This window comes from Martes martes (assembly GCF_963455335.1).
Source record: "Martes martes genome assembly, chromosome: 3".
Lineage (NCBI taxonomy): Eukaryota > Metazoa > Chordata > Mammalia > Carnivora > Mustelidae > Martes > Martes martes.
This window is the reverse complement of record NC_137890.1, coordinates 140,431,991-140,444,425: the sequence shown is the minus strand read 5'-3', so window position 1 is coordinate 140,444,425 and position 12,435 is coordinate 140,431,991. Positions and strand designations below refer to the sequence as shown.

Genomic DNA, 12,435 nt, shown 5'->3' with positions numbered 1-12,435 from the left:
AGGGAAGTTTCCTTCTGCTTCTCCCTCCACTCTACCCACCCCCTAAAAAACTCCCCTCCTTAGCATACGGAAATGTCTTTGTCACTCAGATGTTAGATGCAGTGTGCGTGTGTGTGTGTATGTGTGCAGTGAGTGTGTAAATTAACTGTAGGTTTACAAGCAGCAGGCTTATTGCAGCATAAAATTATTGCTTTTTTTTTTCTTGACCCTGAGTCCAGCTGAGACTTTGAAAACATTTATTATTAAATACCGGAAGTGAGTCTCTGTGTCTGAGAACCTACTGTGCGCATGTGTGGGAAGGCAGGCTGTGGTCCTGGTAGCCTGCTCTGCCAGGGGAGCGCACCAGGGGCCCAGCAGGCAGCTGGAGCTCCACTGTCCCGACTTGTCTCTCTCAGTGGTTTTGACAACAGCTTAGGAAGCAGAGGCAGCCGGCAGCTCCTGGCTGGCAGCACCCCCTCCGAGCTACTCCATTTCACTGCATCTTAATCATGCTTGAAACAGAGAATCAGGAAGGCTGCAGAGTGGGTGAGGCCACTTTGTTGCATATTTGGGAGCCAGAGATGCAGTGACTGGAAATCCCAAAACAGGGCTGTTTGCAGCCTCACCATCTCCTGCATCTGGGTCCAGCTAGGGCTCCATTGCGATCCTCTCTTTGCAATGCCTTTATGGAGTCTCGTGTTCTTAATCCTTCCGGTTGTCATGAAATTATGAACTGAATGTTGTGTTCTGAGGGGTCAGGAGAAGAAGGAAAACGGGAAACCTTTGGGAGGCTCCAGGTGTCCTTGAGTTGCCCAGGGCTGAATCGGCAGGTCAGATAGTCGTGGCTGTGCCGGCTCCGAACTGCACTTGGCTTATAGGTTATAGCGGTGGCTGCTCCTTCTCCCTCATCCGCCGGCATGCAGGCACGTTCACGGTAAGATGTGTTGAGGAGAGGGGCATTTGCAGAGGCCTGGGTCAGAGTCCCAGGTCTCAGGCAGCAGCCCAGAAATATATGTTCCAGGCGGTATGAGTGTCAGGAGCCAGGGTGAGGGTCCTGGTGGCCCACCGGGGAGTTTCACACACCTAGTTGTAAAGGACCCAGAGAGAAGCTAGAGGCTGCCTTTGGATTCCCAGAAATTGGGTCCATTTAGAAGTCCTGCCTAAGGAATTAGCTGAATCTTTCTCATGGGAGAGATTTGTGTGGGGGTATTGACATAAGTGTAAATAAACTGTAGCTATTCACCAGAAGGATACTGGAACATTAAGTGTACGCTGTTGTGAAGTCAAGGCATCAGATGTCTCTCCTGGGACCAGGAGTGTGGTGGATTGCCGTCTGGGGAATGTGGCAAGGGGGGACATGCCACCACAGAGCCAAAGTTTGGAGCCACGCAGGTCTTGTTGAATGAAGGAGTCAAGGTGGGGCATGGAGGTTGTTAACAGTGAGGAGGAAAAGGATGAAAGCCAGGAGGGGAAATACTGGAGGAGGAAATACAGGAGGAGGAAATACAGGAAGAGGACCCAGACTGAGCAGGTGGTGCTGGCCAGTGGCTGGATGCTCTGAGCCAAAAGGTTTTCAGCAGACAGATGGCCCAACTTGACTTCTCTTCCTCAAAACTTGGTCCCGCCAATGATTGCACCAGTCCCTAGAAGCCTTCGCCCTTGGAAGTCAACTCCTGTTCCCCACTTATTTACCCTCAAATGATGCCTATGCTTATGTCCCAGAGGAGAACTGTATGTCTTGGGTCAGCGGTACCTAATGTTGGGCCACTTAACCCACAAGCAAGTTAGGTTAATTCTATTGAGAATTCTCTCATTGTGGCCTGGGTTGTATATACAAATAAGAGGAGGTTTTCTTATTATTATTAGTTTTTTTCTTTTTGGGCAAAAACATGTATCGTGTATTTATTGTTAAGATTTGCTAAGAATTAGCAATACTATTTTGTATTGATTGCTTTTATAATCCAACTGGTATGTATGCTCAAGCGGATTTGAATGCATTTTAATGGGTACCTTTGTGCTCTGAGTCTTACTGATTTGATCAGTGGTAAATATTACTTCTTTTTAGAATTTAAAAAAATACATACCTGTAGTATAGTATATAATTTACACATAAAAATCTAAAGTTTGGGAATATGTTTATTTCTGATGAAATCCGCATGGCTCCTTTCCAGCCGGGAGCTGACGTTTAGTGTTTGAGCTCTGTAGGATTGAACTGCAGACTCTGCTCATTTAATTAACAAGGTTGGAATTCCAGCAACCCCGGAAGGTTCTCCAGAGCTGCCGAGAAGACGGAGAAATCTCTAGCACCGAGCTGTGTGTTTGCTATAGTACTGCAGCCTCACTGAGTGACGCTTGCGGGTCAGGTTCCTTCATAAACATTTTTGGTGAAGTCTGTCTTTTCCCAGGAATGATGGAGAATTCCGGCAACCTTAACAACACAACGTTAAGAATGAGGAACACTTGATGTTTACCGTTTTTCGGTTAACCTCACTGCCAGAAAAAATAAGCTGGCATGGGCAAACAAAACCGAAATTACCTTAAAGTCATTTTTGTTGAAAGCCTGAACACAGTTGCTTAGTGCTAAGTGATTTATGATTGATAGTAGTTTGGGTATGATATTAAAATCAACTTTGAAAAAACTAAACTTGAGTTTACTATTTCAGCAACAAGCTCCACCAAGTTGGAAGATCTGAGTTATTTAGACGGGCAGAGAAATGCCCCTCTTCGAACGTCCATTAGATTGCCATGGCACAATACAGCCGGAGGTAGGGCACAGGAAGTTAAAGGTACTTACCTTTGTTTCTGCGGGGACAGTGGATATCGTGAATGCGTTCACCCAACACTGAGGATCTGTGATGACCAGCGTTTAAGTCAGCTCATTTAGAAACGTGATGTGTGCGTGCTGAAAGTGGGTCTGTTAGGTGTGCTGGGAGGCCCTCTGTAACGGTTTGGGGCTTCTTCCTTAAAAATCTGTGACCAACTCGTTTCTGCAGTTGAAAAATAACTCTGCAATATGTTATTTTGAAGTGAGGGGTTATTTAACACGCACTGGATAACACTCACTTGCCACCAACAGAAAATCAGCTTTGTTTCAGGTCCGTGAGCCATTGGCCACCTCCTGTGATTCACGGTCGGGTGGTCCGCAGCCTCACCAAAGGGGCCTCTCATCATCACGGCCCGATGAGAGCTGGGGCCCTGTCTCCAGGCAGACGCCTTTCCCTTTGCCTCCTACGGTAGTGGAGGAGACCTGTCTTAGATGAGACCTGGTTTGGCCGCCTGCATCGCTTTCTCTAATCCTCTGCACGTCTGTCCTGAGTCATGAGGACAGAACTATCCGGTCATTTTAATAGGACCCTTTGTAAAACCCACAGGGGATTATAAATGAGATATGACAGGAGTATTAATAGAACCAGATTGAAAACACTTACAGATCACTGGTGGCATACAACTAAAGGCTATATAGTACTAAGTATAAAATACAAGCAATGCTAACGTGAGTTTTTAAGTGTGTAAAATGATGACATTCTTCTAAAATAATTATCTCTTTTTCCCCCCCAAGCACGATTTGCTCCCTACAAGCCACAGGACATTTTGTTGAAACCCCTGTTGTTTGAAGTACCAAGCATAACAACAGACTCTGTGTTTGTGGGAAGGGATTGGCTCTTTCACCAGATAGAAGAAAACTTGAGGAACACAGAACTGACAGAAAATAGAGGCGCCGTGGTTGTTGGAAACGTGGGCTTTGGGAAGACAGCCATCATTTCTAAGCTGGTGGCACTTAGCTGCCACGGAAGCCGCATGAGGCAGATTGCTTCCAGCAGCCCCGGTTCACCGCCTAAAAGTATGTGCGTGTTTAATGCGGTTAGTAGATGATGGGGTGTAAGGCAGAGGGAGGGCGTGGCTTGGATGGGCATCCCTTCTCCATTCTCCTCATGTCCTTGCAGCTGCCGGTTCAGATCTGCCGGCACATGTGGGAGAACCGTTTGAACACCCCCTCCCTCCCCCGGGGTAAGGCCAGCCTTCCCTGGTCTTCTCCCGGCTGTAGGGACTGTCTCCCTCTTTATGTGGGTAGTGAGGCCTGATTGGGTGTCCTGGGGAGTTTGGGTCCTAAAACCAGGCTGCGGAAGCAGCCAGGAGGAGTCTGTGCACAATTCTCTTGTTCCCTGTTCTCTACAGCCTGTGCCCTCTATGCTGGATTTACCAAAGGCTTAAAAACTAAATATGGGATATAGTAGTTAAATACCTGACTAGTCCTGTCTTATTTTCTGTAAAATAAGCCTATTAAAAGAAGGTGTCTCTAACATGGTACACAGGAACGAGTGAGCTGTGAAAGTGTATTTTTTTTTTTTTTAAGATTTCACTTATTTATTTGACAGAGATCACAAGTAGGCAGAGAGACAGGGGAAAGCAGGCTCCCTGTTGAGCAGAGAGCCTGACACTGGGCTCGATCCCAGGACCCTAGCCAAAGGCAGAGGCTTAACCCACTGAGCCACCCAGGTGCCCTGAGTATGATTTTTTTAAAAGCAAAAAGAATTTAATGAAAGAAACTAGAAACAGTAGTTCTCCTAGGAAGACATCTGGGTGGATGGGAGGCAAGACTGAAAGGGACATTTGTGACCTCCTTTGGACCTTTGTATTTGGGACCGTGTTTACTCATTACCTGTTAAAATACTCTCTGCCTTTAATCAAGAAATATGTTCAGTGTCTCACCATGGCCCTGTTCTGATGCTGTAATAATGAAATCGGTCTCTTTCTCTGCAGCTTCGGATTCCTCCCAGGATCTTCCTGTCACCCCACTGCTTTCACCGAGTTCTTCTTCAGGTGCTACCAACATAGCTAGAACACCCCCTGGGTCTGCGCCTGATGCCCCTGAGAACCAGAGACCGAGAGAGGATGCCGTGAAATACCTTGCTTCGAAGGTAATCTCCTGTTCTGGGAGAGCCTTCCGGAGAGAGAGAGATTTGTTAGTTTGGCTTCTGAGAAAGGAATTTAAGGAGGGATCTTAAAACAGATGTGATTGCGTATAATAATGCAAAAATGTAGCTCTTGATAAAATAGTGATAGAATATCCCAGGTAAAAGCAGGCAGACAGTTGGTGGTTTCTGATTTGGGTCCTTCAAACTCTGTTGCTGTTGAATTTCTCCACCGTGTCAGGTGTGGGGAGGGGGCCAAGGGTTTGAGCCAGGGTGCCCGGCCCTCCGGTCTGGGAAAAGCAGCAGTTGTGACTTTCGGCAGGGCTCCCCTAGCCACCAACATTACCTGGTCTGGGGGAGACGCAGATGAGCTTCCCAAGGAGATGCTGCTGTTTGTCAAAGCAAAAACACACTGACTAGGGCACTTCCCACTGTTGAATACATTGGGATTATTCGGCATTGATTTAAGCCAGGGTAGGCTTCAGGTTTTATGAATGAGTTTTATTCCTTTGTTTTCCGTACGGAGTAAGGTGTACCGATCTTAGTGCTAATCAAGATGGATTTGTGGTTGCAATTAAAAGTCTGTCCAGAACTTGGCAAAGCGTGTAAATGAAAGAATGGCTGAACCATTCTCCATGACTCCGTGCTGGTGAATAGAGGCGATGTGTTTCGAGACCGTGGTGGATGGGAACACTGCATCTGTTGGGGTTTGGGAGGAAGTATGTGATGAGGGGAAGAGGACACTGATGGCTGTGCTTCTTGCCTAGGTCGTGGCCTACCACTACTGCCAAGCCGACAACACATACACGTGCCTGGTGCCCGAGTTCGTGCACAGCATCGCAGCCCTGCTCTGCCGGTCCCAGCAGCTGGCCGCCTACAGGGACCTCCTGATAAAGGAGCCCCAGCTCCAGAGCGTGCTGAGCCTCAGGTCCTGCGTACAGGACCCTGTGGCCGCCTTCAGGAGGGGGGTGCTGGAACCACTCACCAGCCTAAGAAATGGTACCTTGGAGCGGCCATACTCTCTCTCTCTCTCTCTCTCTCTCTCTCTCTCTCTCTCTCTGTCACCTCTCTCGTTAGGAGGCCGGAGCCCCCAGGGTTGTCCCCCAAAGGTCTTGGTTGGGAGTGAGGGTGGATGCCTGGGGAGGATGTGGGTGCATCTGTGTACAGCTCCTTCTCTTCTCCAGAATCACCTCCCCAAAGCCCTTCCATGCTTCTTGAATGGTGGTGTTGTAAAGGAACCTCTCTAATAAAGAATTACCTCCACAGTTGAATATTCATTTCCAAAGTAGCTAATTTGTAACCATAGGTTATTTAGAGGACTTATGCCCTGGAAACTCTTGCCTGCATATTTCATATTCCTTCCTACCTAGCAGGGGAATAAGTTGGTCGACTGAGCGACTTGCCAGCGTATGTTTTTTCAGTGCCTCTGCTCAGTTGAGTTGAACCTAAAGGCTCTTCTAGAAGTGTTCATTTGATTCCTTCTTTCCTTCCTCCCTCCCTCCCTCCCCCTCTTTCTTTTTTCTTCCTTCCTTCCTTCTTTTCTTCCCCTCTCTTTCTCTCTCCATTTGTTTGTTTGTTCATTCATTCTTTCTTTCATCCTTGAAATATCCAGCAAGGTAGGAGATGTCAGTGCTCTTCTGGGTTTCTGTATTTCTTATCCTTTTTCCTCCTTGTCCCTCACCTGTGGGTTAGTTTACCTGCCTGCGTTAACACTTCTGCGAGAGAAAGGGGGATTGAAACAGATCTGTCATCACTTCTCCTCATTTTCCTGGGCAGAAAGTTGGTGCTAATAAATGGGAAACTAGATGGAGACTTGTGGGAAAGAGCCCTGTTTTAGAAGTCTGTAAAAGAGAGGTTCTCACTATGGGCTGCCTGTGTGCCTTGGGTCAGATGCTTTGCCTATGAGGGTCTGTTTTTATTCCCTGACATCCACTGAGAGGGTTCTGTGGGGAGGACCTGGAGTCTTCTCCAGAGTTAATCTCCATGTGTGCTAGTTATCTTTGCCATAGCTCACCTCAGTGACAGGAGTTTATGAAAAGCTAACCGTATCATATATGCGGGTGAGATTCTGCCAATGGGTGTAATGCAATGTGTTTCTGAACACTGTTTATAAGATTTGTTTTTCTCTTGGCTGTGTGCTCTGGTTTTCACTATAAATTTAATAGAAGTAGGCTTCTGGGAAAGCTAGTTCTTCTGTGATATGTAAGCCTTTTTTTCTTCACACTTTAAAATGTGCATTAAAATACACGGGGTGATGTCATTTTATAGAAAGGTATAATTTCTTAATTAAAAAAATTATTTTATCCTTTAGAGCAGAAAATTCCTGAAGAAGAATACATTATTTTGATAGATGGCTTAAACGAGGCTGAGTTTCATAAGCCTGACTATGGAGATACGCTTTCTTCTTTTATTACCAAAATTATTTCTAAATTTCCTGCCTGGCTGAAGTTGATTGTGACTGTAAGAGCGAATTTTCAGGTAAGAAAGAAGTCTCAGATCTCTTTCCAAGACCCCATACCCAAATTTTATGGTGTGATTAACAACATTAACTCTTATAAAGCATGTAGCTGCTGAATTGAAAACTGTATTAGGACTTTGAAATATTTAGTCCACAGAGCCCCAAATGGGTAAAACCAGAACCTTTTTACTATCTGAGGCACATGAATCAGGGTGTCAGGAAAGTCTCCTCTCAGCATGGCACTGTCCCTCCACTTCCAAAATGCAAGTGTCAGCCCTGCTGGTAGTTAATTTGTGTGAGGTAGCAGTGGGACTTTGTTTTTGTTTTTTGAAGAGAGAAAGGAAAGAGTTTTAAGACCTAAAGAAGGTCCATTTTTTCATACAACTTAAGCATGAGCTACCTCATGCAGCCAGATAAAGAGTGGTGTTTTTTTTTTTTTAATTCTCTTCCCCATCTTTCCCCTCATGTGAACCCTAAATTACATCTTAACAACCTTTGACTCCTTCTCTCTACCTCTGTCCTTTTTTAGTAAAGACATTACTCTTAGATTTTGATTTTTGCCTTTTATGATGATGTCTATTTAAAAATAGCATGTGGGTTCTTTCTTTCCTCATTAGAAGTGGCATTAGGCCTCAGCCAAGCTTGATGTTTGTTTTTCTGGCCATTTGATTCATACCCTTTACAGTCATTTATCACACAGGAAGCAGATTTTGGCAATCGGTAGAGCACAGGAACAGAGTCCCATATTTTCTGTACTAGCTGTGTAAGTTCTAACAGGTCCGTTAGCATCTTTGTAAAATAGGAGTGCTTCAACTCAGCCTGCCTGCTGCAATTACTACACTCAGTGAGGACGTGGAGTTAATTCTTCAGAGATGATAGTGGGAAGTTTGGTTTAAAAAACCAAAACTGTCTCTGCTGTGAGGTGGCAGGATAGTGCTGATCTTTGGGGTGGGGTTGGGGTGGGAGGGGACGTGGGGCTTCCGGGAGCTGGCGATGTTCTGTTTCTAGCTGCTGGTTACACAGGTATGTTTGACTTTGTGAAAATTAACGACACCATGCCATTACGGTTTGTAAGTTATACTTCCATTTCAAAGTTTACTTTGAAAGGACAGCAGTTTAAAAAAAAAAAAAAAAGATGGTAGGCTCTACTGAAGTCTGAAGTAGGCAGCTTTGTCAGGGCAGGCTGGGGCTGGGGCACAGCCTGGCGGGGGCGGGCCCGTTTCGGATTTCCTGGCTCGGTTCTGCAGTCCCAGTATCTGATGCATGGTGAGGGATGCCTCTTATCTCGGTGCCTGGCTGTGTTCTTAGATACACAGTGCTGGTTTGTGTCTGTGCTTGTTGTGTAACCTCTGCACAGTGTAAGGATTATGGGTATCAGGTCACCTCAGGAGCTCCCTGGCCCTTGGCTGGTATGGCCAGCTCGCTGTCTGCTTGGGGCCCTCCGTTTTCGCTCGGCTCCTAGTCTTCGGAGGAGGGCTTCGGGAAAGCCATTACTGATTCGATCTCGCATCAGGATTTCTTTCACATAAGCTTTTTATCTTCAACTTATCCTATTACATGTTTTAATACAAAACAATGAGTCCCTGTAATCCATGAAAATCCTCCTTGAAAGGAAACTAGTGAGTCTGGTTTGAAATGCAGCTACCATAAAAAAGAAATCTCTGTGGAGTGACGCCGTGGGGTGTTTTTTTTTTTTTTCTTTCCCCCTCCCCCGCAGGAAATTGTAAGCACGCTGCCCTTCGTCAAGCTTTCCTTAGATGACTTCCCGGACAACAAGGACATTCACAGTGACCTGCACGCCTATGTCCAGCACCGAGTCCACAGCAGCCAGGACATCCTCAGCAACATCTCCCTGAACGGCAAGGCCGACGCCGCCCTGATCGGCAAAGTGAGCAGCCACCTGGTGCTGCGGAGCCTGGGCTCCTACCTGTACCTCAAACTCACCCTGGACCTCTTCCAGAGGGGACACCTGGTCATCAAGAGCGCCAGCTACAAGGTGGTGCCCGTGTCTCTGTCCGAGCTCTATCTGCTGCAGTGCAACATGAAGTTCATGACCCAGTCCGCCTTCGAGAGAGCACTGCCCATTCTGAACGTAGCCCTGGCGTCCCTCCACCCCATGACTGACGAGCAGATCTTCCAGGCTATTAATGCAGGCCACATACAAGGGGAGCAGGGGTGGGAGGACTTCCAGCAGAGGATGGAGGCGCTCTCCTGCTTCCTCATTAAGAGGCGAGACAAGACCCGCATGTTCTGCCACCCGTCCTTCAGGGAGTGGCTCGTTTGGAGAGCAGATGGCGAGAACACAGCCTTCCTGTGTGAGCCCAGGTACGGCAGGCCGCTTCCTGTCAGCGCTTCGTGGGGAGTCCGATGTGCGGACTGGGCAAGGGATTTGAAACACCTTTTTTCCTTTTTCCTTTTTTCACCTTTTTCCCCCTCTCCTTGCCTCCGACAGTTCACCTTTTTTAATGGAAAGGCAACACAGGATGAATAATTCAGGAGGGCGATGGACTATCCTGCTTCTGTACAAAAGCTTCCTTCCTCAAATGGCTAGAATTTGGGGGTTCCTCAGTACCTTTGGTGAGACAGAAGCTAGGCAACACCTGGTGACCTTTCTTTGCTCCCGTTCTCTTCTAGACCTCGGGGCCCTTTGTGGGAATCACGTGTGGGAAGGTGTGCTCCGTGCTCTGGGGAACAGCAGGTTTCTCCAGAGGCTGCTCGCAGCTCAGTCTCTTCACCTGCAGTCTGTGGACTGTCTTGGACACCCCCCAACCCCCGCACCGCCACCTCTGGGGCAGGCAGCCTCTAGTCCCAGGGATCAGGTGTGTCTGCGAGCCCACGCTGGAGCACGGAGATCACATCAGGCTGCCTAATTTTGCATTTATGCTTCTGTGTGGTGTAACAGGTTGGAACCTGGGCCCCGTTTACAACATGGTGCTGGGGCGGCCGCATCCAGGGCGTAGAAGGTTGTACGGAGGCTTCGAGCAGGGCTGGTCCGGGGTGCAGTTCTCCTCACTGCCCAGGGCTGGGAGGCGGTACACCTGTCCCTCGGGTGGTCTTGTCCTAGTCAGGGTGGGAGGTTAGGGGATCTGAGGGGGCAGATACTTTCATTTCAGTAAGGGTAGGTTCTTGTCCCGCCGCTTCTGCCGGGCCCCGGCCCGCGTCACTGCTGTCTGGGGGAGCTTCTGCCGTCTGAGTCAGAATTGTCCCCGATTCTGTAACAGAGCCAGCAAGCGGCTGGACTGTCACCTGTGAGCTGGACAGGGCATTTGACCAGATGCTGGGGTCCAAAAGGAAGAGGTAAAAAAGCATTAGTGAGCCGCACACCACCTTCCTCCCCACGAGGATTGACTTAACATTGACCTTACCATGGGTCTGGCTGCTGTTTCATGTTGTGGGTAGCCTTGTTTTCTTAGGTAACCCTGGGCTAAAAATTTGTTTTTTTGAGTCTGGTTTGAGGCAGTAAACTTGTAGTCTGCAGGCCAGACTGTCATGACTGGGTGGAAATATATGCCATGTTATATTTGATACAGTTAGCCAAGCCAGACCATTGTCTAGGAAGATAGGCTATAGTTGAGTTTGTAGAAACATAGAGACAAGTTTGAAAGACTTCAGCAGGGCATGTAGTTTTGTTACTGGAGTTAGAGGCAGAAGTCACTGGACTGGAGTCACTGTGAAGCATCGCTCTGGTTTGAGGGGGTAGGCAGCACTGAGGGTACACAGCTGAGGACGGAGCCCACCGCACCGTGACTGGCGGCTCCCAAGTGCTGATGTTTTCCAATAAGCAGGCGTGGGGACTGACCCAGGGTAGGACTAGGACTGCTCCAGGGCAGGAGAGACACCCAGTGCAAAGTGTAAGGAACTGCTCCTTCTTAGGATTGTGTACATCAGCATTTACCCAAGACCCCTATAGTTCTTGAGCTTCATTTTGCAGATAGAGATGCTACTGGATGCCTTTCAGCAAAAGTTTTTGCAGACTCATCCCCTGCAGGGTACTGTGGCAAATACACAAATTCTCTGGGACAAGGGCCTGGCTCTCGGGGACTTCCCACACAGGAGGGGCAGGGATGACAGGAGGGGAGGTGACCATGTGTAAGGAAAAGGGAAGAGAAGTTTCCAGCTAGGGGAGACCATTTTTGGAAGATGTTTCACATGCCTGAGGACATTTGGGTTGGACCTTGAAGGATGGGTAGCATTTCTCTTCCTACTCAATTAGTTGTAATTTTGCCCCAATTATGGAGAAGCAGCAAAGAAGAACCCCACACCCAGAGACAATGACATTTTACTCTTTTTAAAAGATTTTATATATTTATTTGACAGAGAGAGAGAGATCACAAGTAGGCAGAGAGGCAGGCAGAGAAAGAGGGGGAAGAAGGCTCCCTGCTGAGCAGAGAGCCCGATGCGGGGCTCGATCCCAGGACCCTGAGATCATGACCTGAGCCAAGGCAGAGGCTTAACCCACTGAGCCCCACAGGTGCCTCAGACGTTTTACTTTTTATTTCTGCCTCTTTCTGTTCATTTTAAACATTCTCCAAAGCAATTTTTCTATAAAATTCCCAAACTGCTTTTTTAAATTGATACATCATGGACAGCTCAGGGAGCTGGGAAATGTTAGGAAAGTATCATTTTTCAGGGCTGTGTAAATCTCCTAGTAGCTGAATGATAAAGTGCTTTACTGTACCCTTATTGTGGGGCTTGGCAGTTGTTTCTGGGTTACTTATAAATAAAGAAACCTATTGCGAATGTCTTGGTGCTTTGCAGGAAAGTAATAGAACTTTCCTCCCAGGTTTGATTATTCCTTAGGTCAGAATTACAGGAGCAGAATTAAAAAGATAAAGAGTAAGTTGCTTGGAGTCTACAGTCACATCACCTAGGCTTAAGCATCCTTCGCATTTCATTATGTCTGTTGTTTTTTTGCTGATACAAGTTGTAGACACCATGACATTTTACTCCTAAGTAATGGATTATGGACCTCCAAAAGACATTTTTTTTAAAGATTTTATTTACTTATTTGACACATAGAGACCATGAGCAGGGGAGAGGAGCAAGGGGAGAGAGAAGCAGGCCCCCCACTGAGTGGGGAGCCCG

The 12,435-nt window shown here is 47.4% G+C and overlaps 1 protein-coding gene across 1 annotated transcript in view; it reads left to right on the top strand.

The window, feature by feature from the left end:
* The window catches only part of TANC1 (tetratricopeptide repeat, ankyrin repeat and coiled-coil containing 1), a 153,065-nt gene that overhangs the window by 96,159 nt on the left and 44,471 nt on the right, over window positions 1–12,435 (top strand). Inside the window, exons 7-12 of the mRNA XM_080798596.1 lie at window positions 2,643–2,765; window positions 3,539–3,820; window positions 4,741–4,898; window positions 5,660–5,891; window positions 7,204–7,370; window positions 9,068–9,675. Coding sequence (XP_080654722.1) covers window positions 2,643–2,765; window positions 3,539–3,820; window positions 4,741–4,898; window positions 5,660–5,891; window positions 7,204–7,370; window positions 9,068–9,675 — 1,570 coding nt within the window. The remainder of the gene's footprint in view (window positions 1–2,642; window positions 2,766–3,538; window positions 3,821–4,740; window positions 4,899–5,659; window positions 5,892–7,203; window positions 7,371–9,067; window positions 9,676–12,435) is intronic.